Source organism: Gymnodraco acuticeps, unplaced genomic scaffold, assembly GCF_902827175.1.
Source record: "Gymnodraco acuticeps unplaced genomic scaffold, fGymAcu1.1, whole genome shotgun sequence".
NCBI lineage: Eukaryota > Metazoa > Chordata > Actinopteri > Perciformes > Bathydraconidae > Gymnodraco > Gymnodraco acuticeps.
The window spans coordinates 1231722-1251865 of record NW_022992177.1 but is presented as its reverse complement, the minus strand read 5'-3'; the positions used below and the strand labels follow the sequence as shown (position 1 = coordinate 1251865).

At 39.4% G+C, this 20144-nt stretch overlaps 1 protein-coding gene across 2 annotated transcripts; it reads right to left on the bottom strand.

Annotated features, from left to right (window-relative positions):
* Window positions 1-46: 46 nt before the first annotated feature.
* pkmb (pyruvate kinase M1/2b) lies at window positions 47-7752 on the bottom strand. 2 transcript variants are annotated; one of them, XM_034204847.1, is made up of 11 exons: window positions 7725-7752; window positions 6133-6307; window positions 5917-6008; window positions 4655-4786; window positions 4340-4526; window positions 3951-4221; window positions 3713-3863; window positions 3478-3630; window positions 1645-1811; window positions 749-930; window positions 47-628 (listed from the first exon to the last, which is right to left on the bottom strand). In XM_034204847.1, exons 2-11 carry the CDS (start codon window positions 6281-6283, stop codon window positions 522-524), a joined length of 1593 nt encoding a protein of 530 aa, XP_034060738.1. In that variant the 5' UTR covers window positions 6284-6307; window positions 7725-7752; the 3' UTR covers window positions 47-521. The 2 variants fall into 2 exon arrangements, with proteins under 2 accessions (XP_034060738.1, XP_034060739.1); XM_034204848.1 differs by having other exon boundaries at window positions 7729-7736.
* Between the last annotated feature and the right edge of the window lie 12392 nt (window positions 7753-20144).

Below are 20144 nucleotides of genomic sequence, written 5' to 3'. Positions count from 1 at the left end.
GTTTCAGTTTGGTGTGAGACCTATTATGAGAGGAAAACAAACACAGTTGACCCAATAATTCATTTTAATGGAAAGGAACCTGGTCATGCCTGATCACAATGGCACTTTTTACCAACAAGCATGATACACTGGAGAAGACAATAGCAGTACATAACCTTGGATAATTAAAGAATGAAAAACCAAGGAAATTACTAAAAGTTTAGCCTACTTTACAGTGCATGCAGAGGAACGCTTATTTCCACTCTGTTCAACATGCAGGCACACGCTTGACAGAAGAGTTTCCACTATAATGGTTTAGAGTTTGGTCTCCGGCAGCAGGGTTTGGACAATAAATTACACAAAAGGATGACTGGAATCTGGGAGTTAATGTCTGTAATCAAGAGTCCTTTTTTTTTGGAGCGGCCTTGTTTTGCATTTCTGTTAGTGATGAAGACCAACAGAAACGAAAAGTCCGACACAGGGGGGAGGCAGGTTACAGAAGAGGGGATGGGGAGCGGTTACTAATGTCTGTTGATGAAGTTTCAAGGCACCAGCACGATTCTCATGGTGTTGGTGTAACCGGTACCTGGGCGCCAGCCAGTCACAACAATGGCGACATCACCGGCCTTGAAGAACTTCTGGTGCTTGCCTACAGAAAGAGAAAAGAGGAGCATTAATGGAAAAATAAGGATTCAGTTGGTTAAATATAAAGCCCTGCTCTGCCCTTTTTAATCGTTTACCTAACTGCAAAATAAACATCACTACTCACCAACTTCCAGGGCAAAGTTCACACGCAGGTCAACATCCTCGGCCCAGACGTCGTTGGCGGGCTTGGTGTAGAGCAGGGGGTAGATACCGCGGTACAGGTGGGCCTGGCGGGCGGTTGTGCCACAGCGGGTCACGGCCAGGATGGGGGCACGGGGCCTGTACCTCGACAGCATTTGAGCGGACCTGAAAATAAATGAATACAAAATGTATAACTGCAGATTTAGACATTTCAACCCCAATAAGAAATGCGAAAAAACCTAGACCTGCAATATATTTTGCTCTGGCCACAAGGTGAGTGGAAACAAGAAAGAACTTCACCATTGACATATTTTAATGGTTTTGGTTGATATGGTGAACTTGAAACTAGAAAACTGTCGGCATTTCACATCCAGCAGCTTACTAGCTAACATTATTATTTGCTTATAGTATTTTTCCTCTCCTACTGTCCAAAAATAATTATCTTTCAGCTCCTGAGAAGCGAAGCAGAACAGGCTTGCTAAAAACAATAAGCTGAAATTAGTCCTGTGATCCATTGTTGTCATGGAAATATTAATTATAAACCCTTATAATGAATAAATCCACCCAGCTGTCAGTAATACGCCTTCTGCATCATGTGTTGGGGGGATGAACTCCCGTTTGGACAGGAATGTTGAGGGAGTTAAAATTAGCTTTATGAATGTCAGGGTTCGTAACTCAGAAGGTCAAAAGTGGAGCACAGATTGTGCATGCCGTGATATTTGGCACACTTCATATGAGCAGAGGGCTTCTGTTCGGGAGGGAGGCGGGAGATATGTTACAATGCACCTCTTCCTTTGCTCTCAGTGAGCGCCGTGTATGAATATGAGTCTGAGCCTTACAGAGGAGATTTACAGGAGGGACTTTTTCTTTGCGTCTCACCTGCCAGACTTGGTGAGCACGATGATGGCGCTGGCACAGCACTTGAAGGAGGCCTCGACGGCACCGATGGCGACGGTCTCTGTGGGGTCACGGGTCAGATGAGTGGTGCGACGCAGCTCCTCAAACATCTGTCTGTGGAACATGGCTGCCTCGGCTTCACGGGCAATCTTAACACGTGAAAATAAACTGTCAGGCTGCAGTCAAACAGCCGGTTTACGCTGCAGGAGTTAGTTTGTACTTTAAAGCAAAACAAAACAAAGGGGTATTCAACTACAGTGCAGAGGTATTCATACCTGAAAGCACACTGAGACATGAAGCTAAACAACAGCGACGGCCATGATGTCCAGGGACTGCTGTGCATTGCAGATCTTCAGACACATGCTAATTGAGTAATATGAACACACACAGAAAGCAGATGGACAGAGGGAGGGGAGGTGCAACAGGGAAACACAAAGCAAGTTGAACAAATACTAAACAAGCTGTTAGTCAAATCCAAGCTGGTGCCAATGATGTGCTCACAATCTGAAAGCTACTTGTCTCTTAATTCTTCATCTTTTAGAAAATAATACTCTCACCACAAAGAAAATGTTATCTTCACTTTCTTTACATTTACTGTTGCAAGAAGTACATTTCGTTAACAGTTTTTATCAATGTGTTGTTAAATTGTTACTTCTTCATGACTTTGATCATGCACATTTGGGGAACCTTGAGCAAATAAGACCAATTTGATATTACAATAGGCGCGTTCACACCGGAGTACTTTTCCCCGTACTTTTCCCGTTTAGTTCCGTTAGTACCCCTTATGTCGCGTTCACACCAAAAAGAGTACTTAGTGCCGGGAACTTTTACCCCCATTTTTAGTTCCTGCTGAGAGGTGGTACTCTCCTGGGGGGAAAAAGTGGCTCAGTTCTGATTGGCTGGGCGAATTACAAACCACGCCCCGTAAAACTCTGAAATGTTTTGGAGAGCCGCCATTTTATTATCCTCGCATTAGCATTATTAGCATTCGCCCAGCGCACAAACGCAGAGAGAATAACTTATGGCCCATTGTATTCGCTGGCATTAGCATTAGCATTAGCCCGCGCAAAAATGGAGAAAGAATAACTTATGGCAACACAACAAAAAAACATGGGAGCGGTGGAGTGATGAGGAGGTGTAGGTGTTCTGGCGATTTACTCGGAAGGCTTCAGTAGACCCAGCAGCTTCTGCTGAAGCCAGTCCCCAACTCTGGGGACTTCCGGCCGGGGACTTCGGGTGGCAGTATACGCCGTGAAGTTGTTTGCGGCCAGAAGAAGACGAAGTGACGTCAGCGGCTCATTTGCGTAATCTTCTCTCAGGGAAAAGTACTCCGGTGTGAACGCGATTGGTACTAAGTGCCGGCACTAAGTACGGCAAAGTACTTGGTGTGAAAGCGGCTAAGGGCAAAATTCCTCTTAAGAAGAATTCCTCATTGTTATATTTTCTCTGTTAAACACAAGAAGAAAACTTCAGGTCAAAGAGTGATAAGCTATACATTATTATATATTGCTTGATCTTGTGTATTTGGTAGTTTAGTCATTGTACTACATTATGGTTTGGCAGCTATACTCTCAACACCAAGATGTCAGAGTTTTCCCAATGAACCGTGATGTACCACATGCCACACAGTGAAGAGAGCTTTTAATGGAGGCCTTCTAACAGCCTCAATCACATGAACAGATCAACACTCTGCAAGTGCAGTTACAACAGCTGAACAAAACGTGCAGAAGCACTGTTAACAATACTATGACATATGCTGCTATTTAACACACAATACAACACTAACGAAATAGGACCAATCAATGGCTCTCTTACCCTGTGCTGCATGCGGACGGCATCCAGGGGATATTCTCCCTTGGCGGTCTCACCGCTCAGCATGATGCAGTCGTTGCCGTCCAGGACAGCATTGGCGACATCACTGGCCTCAGCGCGAGTGGGGCGGGGTTTCTTGGTCATGCTCTCCAGCATCTGATCAGAAAAAAGACTCATTGATACACTTTTCTTTTTAATTTGATTTCCAAAGAACAGTTGTCCTACTGATGTCACAGACCTGTGTGGCACAGGTGATGGGCTTTCCGACTCTCATGCACCTGCCAGTCATCATCTTCTGGGCGAGGAAGACTTTTTCTGTTGGGATTTCAATGCCCAGGTCACCACGGGCAACCATGATGCCATCGCTAGCCTCCAGGATCTCATCGAATCTATCAGACAAAAAGCAAAACAAATCAGCTTAAAAGTTCTCCAAAGTTTCAGATTGGGGAAATTGAGACTGCTTGCATCCTGCCCACCTGCGCACACCCTCGTGGTTCTCCAGCTTGCTGATGATCTTGATGTCCTTACCCTTCTCACCAAGAGCTTTCCTGACGGCTTGAACATCAGCAGCCTTGCGGATGAAAGAGGCGAACACCATGTCCACACCCTGCTCCACGCCAAACTGCAGGTCCTGAAGGTCCTTCTCAGACAGAGCAGGCAGGTCGACGGCAGCTCCAGGCAGGTTGATGCCCTTCTTGCTTCCAAGAGTACCGCCATTCTCAATGCTGCACATCAGGAAGTCGGCGCCTTAGGACACACAGAGTGAAGTGTATTTTATTTTCCACCATTAAGCAGAAAGGTGAATGCAAAATCTGCATAAAAGACAGACAATATGAACCAAAAAGATGGTTGTTTGTGTGCTTACCAACTTCCTTAACCATGAGGGAAATAAGACCATCATCAATGTAGATGTGGCATCCAGCCTGCACAACCTTGGTGATGTTCTTGTAGTCGATCCACAGAGTTTTCTCGTCACAATTCTCCATGAACTGGTCGTTCAGGGTGAGCTTGATCATTTCTCCCTTCTTGAGCTCAACCTCCTCAGTGCCGCTCTAAACAAGAGCAGGAAGGGAAAGCATGTTTGTTCTCTAGTGGAAAATTGCTGCATGAAACCTCATGATTATATGCAATAAATTGAAAATGGCCTCTTTGGAGCCTTTGTTATTTGACAAGAACTCACGCCCTTGATGAGGCCGGTCCTGATTTCTGGTCCCTTGGTGTCCAGAGCGATGGCCACTGGTCTGTAGTCAGCAGATCCAGGAACAAAGCTCTCGGTTGCCTCACGGACGTTCTTGATGGTCTCAGCATGGTACTGAATGACATAGAGTGTTTAACAAATGTTATGAAAAAAAATTAAAAAGGTGAACGAATCGACGAATTGTTTTATGAAGTTGTAGAAAGATTATCTCTAGATGATATTTGTTTAATGAATACAACAACTGGTCGACAAACTAGGTCACACAGTCGCAAGGACAGCACGGCACTAGTTGACATGACTGTGCCATAAATCTTGAATGAGAACTGGAACACTATGTTGCACATACCCGTTTCCCTATACATAAATAGCTGCTGACAGACTTTCTAGGTTGGCATAAATAGTTTCCAAAAATAGTTAGGCTGCATCCGTTAAACCTTGTGTTTAAATTAACAAATAATCACCAAATACTCCATGGGCTAATTATGAATAACTTGTAGCATGTCTGTCTACAGTAAATGCATTCTACTGTATGCTGTCATCAGTCAATAATGAACACTCCACTGTGGTATCACTACATGCCTTTAACTCACACTGTTACTACCAGACTAACATAAAAAACTATTTATAGCTGTGCTGACACCTGAGACCAAGGTCAGAATTATTTTTGCTTTCCTCATAACCAATCCTCTAAATGTTGATTTTCTGGAGTCAGATGTATCCTTTATATTATTTTACTATTGCTGCAAGCCTGGCTAAAACACAGACTGGACAAACCTCAAGAGTTGAGCAAGTTGAGAAAAAGCACTGCATTTAACCATTGAAGATCAAAATATAAACTGCAAGTGTTCCCATTACAGCTAAGGATAGATTTGAAGACTAATCCACTCAGGTGACAGGGAAAAAGGTAAGGAAGCATGACTTTTAAAGGTGAAGGGTGATAAGTATAAGGTTGGCCAAAGAGTTGGCCAAAGCTCAAGCTACAACCCGGTGGGGCGATTACTGGCTCATGGATCACATTACCGCCAGAGACAGCTACCAAGACACAGGATAAATGTCACAGTGATGGCTGCAGCTCTAAAGGACAAGTACACTTTGAATCATGACTGAAACTACAGCTGTACTGCTCAGGGTTTAAACCCTGCACACTTGAATCAGTGATGGCACCATGTAGGATTTTGTGTTGCTGCAGGCTGAAGTTTTGAAGATGCAAAAAGTTAATAATCGTTCTCTCCTCTTTGACTTACCTCATGTGTGCCATGAGAGAAGTTCATTCTTGCAATGTTCATCCCAGCCTTGATCATGTTCTTGGACATGTCCACAGAGCGGGAGGCAGGTCCTGCATCGAGACAGATGAATGAATACAAGGCTAAACATGATGTTTGTAAAATATAACGAAAACTGTTTGTTGCCAAGAGAATGTAACATGAGACAAATTAACAGGGTTTGTCAATGAATCTGACCGATTGTGCAGATGATGCCAGTGTTGCGAGACACAGCAGGCTCAGAGTCGATGTCCAGAAGGCACATGTGCTCAATGAAGGTGTCCGCCATCGCAGCGTGCATCTGCTGCGTGTGGATGACGGAAGAACCCATATCCTTTGTCTTCGACATGACTGGATCTGTGTCTGCAATTTCCTGTGGAGACAGATGAGGAAACAAGTGTGATAATTGATTAGTACTTAACAACTTGACCTTTGACATGTATTCAAATGATATTTGCAGGAGGTTTTTTCATAGGCTACAGACAGAAGATCATACAGGTGATTACACCAAGGTGTGATTTTAATGGTAAAACAATGGCTGCTGAAACAAAGATTTGAAATAAACGCTATCAAGGTGATATATTATTGCATGATTGTAAGAATATGCATATGAAAAGACTATGGGATATCAGAAACTACAGTTAGATCAATGAACTAAATGGAAAAGTACACACTTGTAGGGAAATTGTGACCTCAACAGAGTGACAGTGTGAGCTGACCGGCAGCCTGTGCAGAGTAACAACAACAGCAGTGCCTGCCTGACTGCACTCGCCACATTCCAGCGGGAGTTTATGTGCCGCTGAAGAAGAGGAGCCGGTCACTTGACAGAGGCTAAAGGTGATTCACATGCACAAACAATAAGTCCAGAAGGAAGTAGAAAAACCTAATTTGTGCTGCCTGAGGTGAAATTCTGTTTGAGAATCCAAACAATGCAAATTAAAAGGTCAAAGGAGCAGCTATCAGGATTCAGCTTACAGTCAGCTGTAATAGAGGTACGCAACATGCATGACAAATGTGTGCTGGCATGGGAACATAGTGTGTGTGTGTGTGTGTGTGTGTGTTGCGGGACACCATTCCTGCCCCCAGCATTCACCTAAAATAACACAGCAGCTGAGAGCATTATGGACTATAGAAACATATCAGGAAAAATGACTAAATACTTAAAAACTACAAGATGAAAAGCCGAGGTTTATATGTATATAATATAAACCATATAAGACCATTACAAAGCCACCATGCTAGTATTTATTATTAAGGAATGTCACCACAAAATATTGCATATTGTAACAGATAATTATTTACAAAAAGTTAGAAGAAATGTTTGAATCACGGACAAAACAATCATACTTTTAGCTGCTAATTATTTCATTAGGAAGATGTTTTCGTTTTTAAACATGCAGTTTAATTAAAGAATATGTAATGGAATGGATCAAATAAATGGACAAATACATAAGTAAAAACAAATCAAAGTTAGACAGCTCTGTGGGGCATTACCCTGTACAGTTTGCATAAAGTAAACTGTATACAGACCAGTGCACTCTCTCCATATTACAGGTCAAATACAGTTTAGGCTTATTCGTGAATTTAAAATACATAAATGCAATTGATGCATACTAATAAAGGTCCTGCATACTAACTTTAAATATATTCACAACAAGTGATGTGGAGATAGTTTAAGTAACAGTTTGATCAGTAATATAAATTATAAATTGATTTAAACAATCATTCAAAACTAACATATGCTATCCTCTCCTCTCTCTCTTATAGTTAGTCTACTTGCTGCTACTTACCTACTGGGTGAACTTTACAGGACCAAGACGCCCCTCTTTGGCTCGCGCGATAGGTTTTATCCCCCTCACTAACCGGAACTACTTTCCTGTGAGAACGATGTGCGGGGACACTCGATATAGTGCGCGAGATTTAACGGGCGGTTTACAGTTTTTGACAGTGAGTTGAACGTGCGTTTTTTACACGGAAGTAGTTCTTTTACGAAATGATATTTTACAATTTGCTATTTGCAGATAAAATCACACAAAGTGGATACACATGGCGCAGGTGTGAGTGTTGTTCGCCTGGCCAATCACAAACATGAGCCTGGGCAGGCCATACACAGGATGAGGAGCAACAGGAGGACCTGTCATTTAGACTGTGGTGCTTTACTCATACACAATAAAAAAACATAAATGTAAAATACATATACTACTCTCTACTAACCTACTATTCTGTTTATTGTGACTAATATGGTTTTATCTCAAGGAAAAGTCATTTGCATGTTTCAACATGAGATGCTTCTTTTTTTTAATGTTTTTATTTTATTTTTATAATTTAACAAATAGATTTTTAAATATTTGTTTAATTATCTTGGTAACTTGCCAGGATCAGCCTTTATTGACCCCATATCATACTTTAAACACAATTCTGCATTAACTAACCTTTTGTCTGATTTCTACTTAAACGCTAAGCAGTCTAAGTAGAAACCTAAAGTGTTTTGAAAATACATGAAAATTAAAAGATTTTTGTTCATTTTCAAGTTTCCCACTTTGCTTCAGAGGCTCATCTGACACAGTCATGCTCATATTGAAACTTTTCTCAGATGCCTTTGTTATTGTTTATGATTTACATTTGCATTTGGATCCTCAAATGACAATCCAAATGCATCCACTTAGAGCTTGATATTCAGTAATGATTTTTCAAAAGTTGAAGAAAGATGCAGCCAAGTTGAAGATGAGATGTAGTTAGGGGTATGACAGGTGATGAGTCAAAAGCAACAGTAAATACTCGCAGGGAATGAAACCTATTTTCAAACTACTGTAAGATGCACAAATGTGTGCAATACACTGACTCAAGTATAGCAACACATGACACACTTCCATTAAAGATAGTGTTCTGTAAATATATACTGTAATTGCAACCCCACCATATGTCTGGTTGTCGTTATCATGATATGTAGTTGAGCCATGCGTTATTGCCTGAGGAACAGCTGTTCCTAACATAAGATCCGCCCAGTGGCATGGTTAACATGTATATGCAGTCCCTTCAACGTTATTTATTTCAATGTGCTGTCTCAGCCCAAATATCTATGTCAAATGATAGGGGTGCTCTATTTATTTATTTATCATGTTTAAGATGCATGCTATTTTTACATTACTGCAGGTTATAGCCACTTTTATTAAAACATTTTAAGAATAAGATTCAGGTTTTCTCATCTGCAGGAAATGTTAAATAAAACAACAATAATAATAATAATAATAATTAAGTCAGATATCACATATCACGCTCACATTATTTAAACTAACCTTTTAAACTGCCCTTAACGGCATGGACCAGGAATATTTACTGGTTCCTAACAGCTAAAACAACAAATAGTGTTAAATAAATGTTCACAGGCAAAAAGGCTGTTTACAAAGTAATAATAATAATAATACATGGGACTTTTATAGCGCTTTTCATGAAACTCAAAGACGCTTTGACAGAGAGTTAAGAAAAATAAAGACAAGAGAAAACAAACAACAACAAAAAAATAGATAAAGTATTAATAAACATATTTTAAAGTGTGTAATGATCCTCGAAGAGGTGGAAATCTGAACTGACTTTTCACCCCTCATCCATGTACGGCGTTAAAGATACAAACCAAAGATGGACGGAGAGCGGGGGAGCAACCGGCTGCAGAGACGTTCCTCAGTCCTCAGTCCTCAGTCCTCAGCCCTCAGCCCTCAGTCCTCAGTCCACTTCAGCTGCATCTGTTTGGTTTTGACACATTTACAACATCAAAGCAGGAACACTATGAAGGTAGATATGGTGCAAAATGCGAGAGCGTGAAAACCTGATGTGAGCACTTGTAGAAAAAAAATCTGAGTTTGTGTACATACATTTACACTTGTATAAAATATCCACGTAACTGTGAACCAAATGTACACTTGTATAACATATCCACGTAACTGTGAACCAAATTTACACTTGTAAAAAATATCCACGTAACTGTGAACCAAATTTGAAGTCACAGAAGAAAAAAAAAAGTTTTGTAGCTTGTATAAAAAAAATGAACTTAGTGATGAAATGTTCACTTGCAGAAAGATACATATTTTTAAAATATATTTTCCATTACAACTGCAACTTTATTTATTACAACCTCTCAAATCAGTCATTACAACTTGACGAATCTGCTCTGTGGCAGTATAAATCGACGAATCTGCGGTCTTGACTTTTGCTACACTTCTTGTGATAAATGTGTCGCAAAAGTAATTTTCACCTGTAGATGTGGGGGAGGGAGGGGGGTTGGAGCGAAGGGGCGGAGCTATCAGAACGACGAGGCTCGGGTGACTGGAGACTGTGTATGGAAGCAAACAAGAGACAGAAGTATTTGAATTTTATTAGACACCGAATTTATAGCATTGAAAATAATTACTTTGAAAATCATGAATCTGAATTTTTTTTGCTCCGAATTTATCTATGTGAAATACAATTGTAAAAATTCAAGTTAAAAAAATTCGAATGTTCAAATTCAGATCCCAAAAATTCAAGTGAAAAAAATTCGACGTCAAATATTTCGGTGTTTAAAATTCGATGTAAAAAAATTCGGTGTGTAAAATTCGACGTCAAAAATTGCGATGCAGCCTCATCCGGGCTACTCAGACAGGATAAGCAATCGAGCCCTAATGCAATCAAACCGACTTCTGGCCTATCAGAGCCAAGCGGCAAACCCCGGGACAGTGCGGTGAAGCCCAATGCTGCAAACTGTAGGCGATGGATGCAGATGGGAGCAATTCCCGTAGACCCTTTGTTAAAATGTCCAACTTAACATCAGAAAATGAACATGTTTCTAGCCTGGATCTACAAAAACATATTCTGTATATAGTTAGATTCCCCCTTCATGACAACGGGGCTGCTGCTCCTAGCTCCTCTCTGCTAGCTCCGTTAGCTCCGTGATGCTACAGCGGCTCAGCTCATGAGGAGAACACTACTTGAACTCGGCCATGTTTGTTGTGTTGGTTCCTGGTGGACTATTCGTCCTGCAAATATAGGATTTATCTGCCGTTGAAACAGACCGTCCATGAATGCAGTTTCTTCGGTAAGTCAACCCTGCGTACTTTATGTTATGTTACTGGTGTTTTTATTAAGCTAACGTTAATGAATGTTTAGAGTTGGGGTAGCATTTGAGCAATCGTAGCTCCATCTGTGCTAACGATGCTATGCGTAGCATCCAAGAGTGTAAAACATTAAGTGGGATGCTACTGTATACCAAAAGGCTTCTGTGCGAGGTTGCTAAAATAAGGTCATCTTTGTACGTTAGATAGTTAGTTTGCTATTTAGGTTACTGTATGCATTGTTAAGGTTCATTTAAATTCGCTATGCTCTACTATAGCATAAAATAGACTAGCTAACGTCAACGTATTGTTGAAGAGAGGCTTAGTGTATATTAAATCAACCTCACAATGAAATATGTGTATCTTTAAAATATGAACGTCACATTTCAAGATAATAACGCTCCCTTAGATATTGTAATATGGTTTGTTGAACTGGAGTTATTTATTGCAGCTAACCGCCTATCCGACGAACGACCCAAACATTGTTGTTTTTAATATTATTACCAATGCCTCTTTTAATTGTATTATCCTCACACTTGAGAAACAGCCTCATCGTGGCTGTAGAACAGAACATGTAACTTAATTCCTGCATTTAAGGACGATGAATAGCGTAGTCAATGCTTTAGTGACAAGGAAATGATTTGTTTAAATATGATATATGACGTTATCTGTGACTTCAGTGGAAATTAAGCTTATCCATTGCATTGCATTTGTTCAATAGGTTTGTGTCTTACCCTTACGCGTGTGATGCATATGAATATGGCATATGAAAACAAATTAATTTGACTGACTCATGAAAACCTCATCCAAAGTAACAGTAAAATAAAAAGGACCTACACAATAATACTCAATCAAACTGATACAGTATAAGGACTGTGATATCCAGCCATTTCTTAAGTATAACAATAAGATTATGACCTGTTTTTAAAAGAAGATAAAAAGTTGTTTGCATGGAAAGAAGTCTGTAACCCATGCATGTAACTTTACATCTGTTTGTTCAAAGTGTCCTTAAGGTGATCCAGACAGGCTGGACCAGAGGAGGAGAAACAGACCTGGACCAGAGGAGGAGAGACAGACCTGGACCAGAGGAGGAGAGACAGACCTGGACCAGAGGAGGAGAGACAGATCTGGACCAGAGGAGGAGAGACAGACCTGGACCAGAGGAGGAGAGACAGACCTGAACCAGAGGAGGAGAGACAGATGTGGACCAGAGGAGGAGAGACAGACCTGGACCAGAGGAGGAGAGACAGACCTGGACCAGAGGAGGAGAGACAGATCTGGACCAGAGGAGGAGAGACAGACCTGGACCAGAGGAGGAGAGACAGACCTGAACCAGAGGAGGAGAGACAGATATGGACCAGAGGAGGAGAGACAGACCTGGACCAGAGGAGGAGAGACAGACCTGGACCAGAGGAGGAGAGACAGACCTGGACCAGAGGAGGAGAGACAGACCTGGACCAGAGGAGGAGAGACAGATCTGGACTCCTAGCAGCAGAGAACTTCAGCACGGATTCCAAGGTACACCTTTTTCATGCTTTACAAAGAATGCATAAAGTAATGACTCCAATACACTGATAGACATGCCATTAAACATGACTGAATACTAGATCACCTACACATCAGTGATGTTGAGTGTACTTTCTTAGCAAAAGGTTACATTTTACCAAGCAACATCACATAGTGAGAGCTGCGACCCTTTGTCTTTCAGTGAGACAACCGAACAGAGCAAGCTTCCACAGTTGCACTAAGTTTTGATAACAGTTAAATATTATTTTAATAATACATTTATTTCAATGTTGATGAATTTAGAATGGTTTATTCATAATCTGATTATCTTTGTAGTACACTGTTGGATTTAAAAAACACATTCAAATAAAAAATCATTATATTTATGAACAAACAAACACACCTCTTTCTTAAATAACACACTTGCTCAGCAATAATATGTTTTTTGATATTTCTGTTAGGAAAGGACACGCCTGAGAGACAGGACTGCTTCACCATGTTCTCTTTCTCTGAGGGTCCAGAAGAACATCCAAGAGGGAAAGGAAAAGCTGATGTGATGAGATTTAAGAGCAGTACAGGACATTCACTAAGAGACACTTGTATTGTAACACAAAGACCTGCACACTGACTAGTTTTGTAGTCTAACAGGAACTTCATTTGTGTTGTTTTGTGTTTTACGTTGCACAGAGACAGTGTGATTACTGTCAGGCCTATAAAGTTTGGCAAAAAAAAAGTCAGCTGATCAAATGCATTTGCACTTTGAGCTTCACATCACTTGTGCCTTGTGCCGCCGAGTTTGGAACGTCATAAATAAATGGTACCAATCTTCAGTCAGATGTGAATGTGTAATTTAACATTTTCAGTAAGGATAACGGACAAAAGGAGTGCAAATACAATTTATTGAAATGTGAACTAAAAGTTATCAAGCATGAACCATCACCATTTAAAAAATAAATAAAAACGAAATAATATACATAAGTACACTAAATGTTAATCTGTTAATTGACAGGCTAGGCCTGTGCAGGTGGTAACAGCTATGCCCAGCATGGGCTAAGTTCTGTAGGTGGTGCAGGTCCTCCTCCATCAGGTCTGGTCCTCCTCCCTCAGGTCTGCAGGGTCTTTCCCTGCGAGGAGGACTCCTCGCAGGGAAAGACCCTCAGCCCTCTCCGGCCAAAGCAACAGACAGGACAGGACGTTCATAAAGCTGAGGTCTCCCCCAAAGTCTCTAATCATCCATCCTGTGAATATGAGAGGGGAACAAATAGTGTAATAGATGCTTTGGACAATAAGAAATATAAAGTTAACTGTTGAGTTGCTCAGTTTTTTAGATTGACAGGGTTTAATAACACAAACAAAAGGAGAGAAATAAAGATTGGTCTTTCAATACATTGTGTTGATTTTGTCTTTTGAATTGTTTGTCTGAAGTCAAGTAGCTAGAACTGTTACTTATAGTTTGAATGATACAGTCTGGTTATAATGTGTGGAGGAGGCATCACAGGTAAGAGCACCATTTGTTGTGTTCCATCCACAACACATTGATGTGTGTGTATTTATTTATCTACTATTTCTTGAATCATTACTGTCAGTCCAAAACAAGAGATTTTGTTTTGGTAACATTTTAAAAAAAAAAACATTATCTCTTTTCCACTACACTATCTTGAATACTTTAGTTTTTACGTCACTACATTTATCTAACAGCTTTAACATTGTAAAGGTGTCACTTCGGACTCTGGGTAATTATGACAGCATGTCCTACTCAGAGCCCTAGAGTCTCTCGGGCTCTGGTCCTACTAGTTTGAGACTTTGAACAAACCAGACCTTCATCTATTAATGTAGAAAATAGTCGGCACATTACACCATTATGAAAGTAATAATTAGTTAGCTCATTGTTCAAATGAGCTCCAACTACAACAGTTAAGTCAACTCGTGCATCGGTAATAACAATAAATCAAATGATATAATATAATAGAATAACTTGTGTCTACTTTAAATACTCTAACAACATTTGTTGCTAATTATACTAGCATACTTTTACTAAAGTAACATTAACATGTTTAAATGCAGGGCTTTTGTAAGAGAGTATTTCGTATAGTGTAGCATGGTCTACTTGACTTATCTAACCGAAGTGATCGTTACGTTACTTTGCAAACCGTCCCCCCCCCCCCACACACACACAAAAGGACACGGTAACGTTGTGATTCACTTCAATTAATGATAACTACGGAGCTTGCTAACAGCAAGGCACAAGGCTACTTCACTCATTTAGCTAATGTAAGATACAAATGCTGTCGAGCCCTCACTGCTTGTAAGATAAAGAGCACAAACTGACTACTTACCCGAGCGGCGAGCCCCGCTGTTCTCCGTCATTTTTCTCCCGGGTTGTTGTGATCACATGACTGACAAAGCCGTGCTCTGATAGGCCAAGTCAGTTTGATTGCATTAGGGCTCGATTGCTTATCCTGTCTGAGTAGCCCGGATGATGCTGCATCGCAATTTTTGACATCGAATTTTATACACCGAATTTTTTGACATCGAATTTTTTGACGTCGAATTTTTGGGATCTGAATTTGAACATTCGAATTTTTTTCACTTGAATTTTTACATTTTTATTTCACATAGGTAAATTCGGAGCAAAAACATTCAGATACATGATTTTCAAAGTAATTATTTTCAATGCTATAAATTCGGTGTCTAATACAATTCGAATACTTCTGTCTCTTGTTTGCTTCCATAACTGCGGGGCTAACGGTTCGTGTCGCTACCAGTCCGCTGACATGGCGCATCAATCAACGGTACATTTTGCCCATTACTTGCCCAGTATTACTTTGAATATTATTATTGTGATTGAGGATTAAATCCGCTTTGAAGACCACCGTTTTATATCGTGCAGTTTAGCGGCAAAATAACGTCAGTCAGCCAGCTAACGCTAGCTTTGTTGAGTTTATGCTAGCTAAACAAGTAGTGGTTGTAGTCTACAGCAGTAATTAATATATTATAGCCTACTGCTTTGGCACTAACGGTTGATAACCGTTTCTGAAAATAAAACCAATTGAACTGCACTGAAATAATGACAAGTTTTATAATTGTCTTGGGCTCCTGCTGTGTTTTTAAAGCCTTTGTAAATTATCCATGCTATTTTCTATTTAGCTAACGTCGAAGTAGTGTATGTGAAATCAGCCTCACAATAAGATGTGTGTATATTACAATTATTGTCATATTTCAAGATGATTACTTAGATATTACAATATGGTTGGTTGAGCTGGAGTTCATTATTGAGCTTACACGTTAACGTCACAGTCATCTGAAGAACGAACCCAAACCTTGTTGTTTTTATTAATTGTATTACCAAATGGGTATCAAATAAACAGTAAGCATTGGTAACACAATTTCCAGTTACACTAAAATAAAAAGGACCCTGACTCGGACAATACACAATCCAACATGTTCAACAGAAGAGAATCAGTTATATTGTTTGTACACATGGTACTTTACATATATATATATATATATATATATATATATATATATATATCTGTTTGTTTAAGGAGTCCAGGTGATGCAGACAGGCTGGACCAGAGAGTGAGAGACAGAACTGGACTCCTCACAGCAGTGAACTTCAGCTCAGGTACAAAGACTCTTTTTTCATACTGTACAAAGAATCAAGAAAGATATTGGTTTAAATGAATGAAGTATTGACTTGAATACACTGATATACATTCCATTAAACAATACTAAATACTAGATCACCTACACATCAGTGAAGTTGAGGTTTTTTCAATGCAAAAGGTTACATTTAGATGTTAACAAGCAATATGACTTTGTCAGCTTTCTAATTTAATGTATTGAAGGCAAATATATTTAACACATAGTGAGAACTACTACTATTTATCTCTCAATATTGTCTGTAAAAAAACGTGGTAAAAGTTATTCATTCAGTGAGACAACAGAGCAAGCTTCTACAGTTGCACTACGTTTTGTAACAGTTCAATATTATTTTGATAACATATATTTCAATGTTGATGAACTTCATACTGTTCATTCATAATCTGATTACAATTAAAAAATAATTATATCAACAGCCCCTAAACACAAACACACCTCTTTCATAAATAACACACTTGTTCTGCAATAATGTTTTATGTTTCCTGTAATTTTTGTTAGGGAAGGACAAGCCTGAAAGACACGACATCTTCTCCTTCTCTGAGGGTCAAGAAGAACATCCAAGAGGAACATTAAAAGCTGATGTTATGAGATTTTAAGACCAGTACAGGACATTCACCAAGAAACTACTTTTATTGTGAAAAAAAAGATCTGCACACCGAATATTTTTGTAGTCTATCAGGACCATCATTTGTTTGTGACGCTGCCTGCACCTCAGAGAAGGGGTGGTTATAGTCAGACTTATAAAGTGTGGCGAAAAACATAGTCAGCTGATGGGATGCATCTATTTCCACATCTACACTCCATCAGCTGATTATTTCTAGTTGCCTCACTTTATGAGCTTCATATCACTTGTGCCTTGTACCGCAGAGTTTGCAACGTCACAAATAAATGGGGCCAATCTTCAGTCAGATGTGAATGTGTAATCTAACATTTTCAGTAAGAATAATGGACAAAAGGAGTGCAAATACAAATACAATTTATTGAAATGTGAACCAAAAGTTAATCAAACATGTTTTAAATAAAAAGCACATATGGACAGAAGGTGTAAACCTATTAAATGTATAAGTAAACACATTTAGTCAAATAAAGTGACCGACTAGGCCTGTGCAGTTGGTATCAGCTATGCCCAGCATGGGCTCCTCCATCAGGCCTGGTCCTCCTCGCTGAGGAAAGACCCCCAGTCCTCTCCAAACCAACAGACAGGACGTCCATCACACGGAGGTTTCTCCCTGAAGTCTCTGCTGCTCTCTGGACACCATGCTGTCTCAATCCGTCCACACTGAATATGAGAGGGGGAAAATGAAAATAATAAATGCTTTAGACAATAAGAAATATAAAGTTGACTGTTGAGTTGTTCAGTTTTTTTAGATTGTCAATACTATTACTGTATAACTAATATCTCAGGTTAAGAGGCACCTTCAAATAAAGATTGGTCTTTAAATACATGTTGTCTTTTGAATTGTTTGTCTAAAGTCAAGGATCTAGAACTGGTACTTGTAGTTTTAATGATACAGTCTGGTTATTATGCTGTTTGGAGGAGGCATCACAGGTAAGAGCACTAACTAGCTTCCATCACATGTACCTTAGCTTGACTTAAATGTATTAAACGTATAGTTCAGTGATGGCAAAATATAAATAACTAATGTCATGCAAACATATTAATATTTACTTGATTCCAGAGTTGAATTTAGCACAATTGCATACAAACGTTAAGGGATTTTAAGATTCTGAAGTCTTCGTTCTAAATAGAAAATAGCATGGATAATTTACAAAGGCTTTAAAAACACAGCAGGAGCCCAAGACAATTATAAAACTTGTCATTATTTCAGTGCAGTTCAATTGGTTTTATTTTCATAAACGATTATCAACCGTTAGTGCCAAAGCAGTAGGCTATACAATATATTAATTACTGCTGTAGACTGCAACCACTACTTGTTTAGCTCGCATAAACTCAACAAAGCTAGCGTTAGCTGGCTGACTGACGTTATTTGCCGCTAAACTGCACGATATAAAACGGTGGTCTTCAAAGCGGATTTAATCCTCAATCACAATAATAATATTCAAAGTAATACTGGGCAAGTAATGGGCAACATTTACCGTTGATTGATGCGCCATGTCAGCGGACTGGTAGCGACACGAACCGTTAGCCCCGCAGTCATCCGGTTCTATAGGCCCTGGCTGCGGAACGCGGAATGGGGCGGGGTCGGATGTGGGCGGGGCTGGACGTCCGATGGGCGGGGTGTATGGATATCCTAATGACACAAACAGCATCATCTGCTGGACAACTACAATAAGTACAAACAAATCTGCACTCGACTAAATATAATTAAAAAACTTCATACTAATTAAATGCATGAATGTATTTAAATATGTGGTATAAAAAGTCATATTTTCTATTAGTGTATTTAAGTTCATTATTTAATATTTGTTTTAATTGATATATTAGTGTATTTAAGTATATTATTTAATATTTGTTTTAATTGATTATTCATTTAGTTAGTTCTGTGCATACTCATATCTAGTCCATATATTTCAAATGATACATTGCACTGCATTTCATAGAATGATAGAAAAAGCATTTATTATTTACAACATTTATCATATAACAGAACAATCATTAAGATAACAGAACCGAAAAAGCAAATACAGTAAATATAAAAACCAAACCAAGTATACAAAAAAAAAATCTATACAACAGTGAAAGGCTTTGCTGATGCAAACATTCAACCGCGCTCTTCAAAACAGGCATGAACCTTAAGGTTTTCTTTGTCAATGCACTGCTCAAAAAACATTAAATAGTCCGACTTAAATTTGAACCTGAACATAAATGGGTCCATCCTGTCTTCCCAGCTGTCTTCGTCCCACAGGTTGCTGGCTTCACCAAGGTTATGGAGAGCTGCTTCTCTGTCCAGTGGGGCCATGGAAAGAATTTGTAGCAGGATGACTTTATCTCCCATATTCTTTGCAGAGCACCACTGAGATGCCGCCATAGCACTACTTATAAAGGGGTGCTTCTCCTACAGCAGTGGTTCTCAAACTTTTTCTGTCATTCCCCACTTTGAACAGGTGGGCCTTTTCAAGCCCCACCTGTTCCTCTTAAGCTTAATTTTTCAAGCTTAAAATTGTCAAATGTATTGTTCTATAACAGTCTCCAACCTTTTTTAGGATGAGAGCTACTTTCAAAAACTAAAACGAAAAAAAGAGCTACTTTTACTCCTCTTTTTTGTTGCACATTTTAACATTATGCTACCTTTAACCTTTGTGTGCTGCAACTGACAGTGGCTGACAGTTAACAATAGTTTGCAGCTCTTTTTGGTAGCAATACATGTATGTATGTATGTATGTATGTATGTATGTATGTATGTATGTATGTATGTATGTAGTGCTTATATGCTTATAGATGCAGTATATTTACAGTGCATATTTAAGGCTATTTCTGCTGTACACCAGTATAAAGGTAATACGTTAGTTTTCTACTTGTTTACTTTTACCCTTTACTAGTATTTTAAATATGTATCTTTCTACCTTGCTTGTGCATCACTTTCCTTTGGGATAAATATAGTACCTATATATACATATGTATGTTGTCTGTTCACATGCATTTTGTTTGTTGTTCAAGTTATGCCCTAACATTGGCTTTTACCTTTATGTTTCACCGTTGCATGATTTTGTATGTGGTTAATCACCAAATGCCTTTCTGCAGTCTTATAAGAGCAGAATGGGCACTGATAAAAAGGTGAACCGGCGGACTGTAGGGGCACAGGTTCTTCTCCCTCAGTAAGAATGCTATGGTGTCTGAGGAAGAACACAAAATGGAATACATTCAAATCAGAGTCTACATGTATCAAATGTTGTTATTTCTTTAAGCAGATCGATTCAGTTGGTTTGTAAGAATTTAAAAACACATCAAGATGAACAATGTAGATATTCTACATCTATGGATTCTTACGAACATTT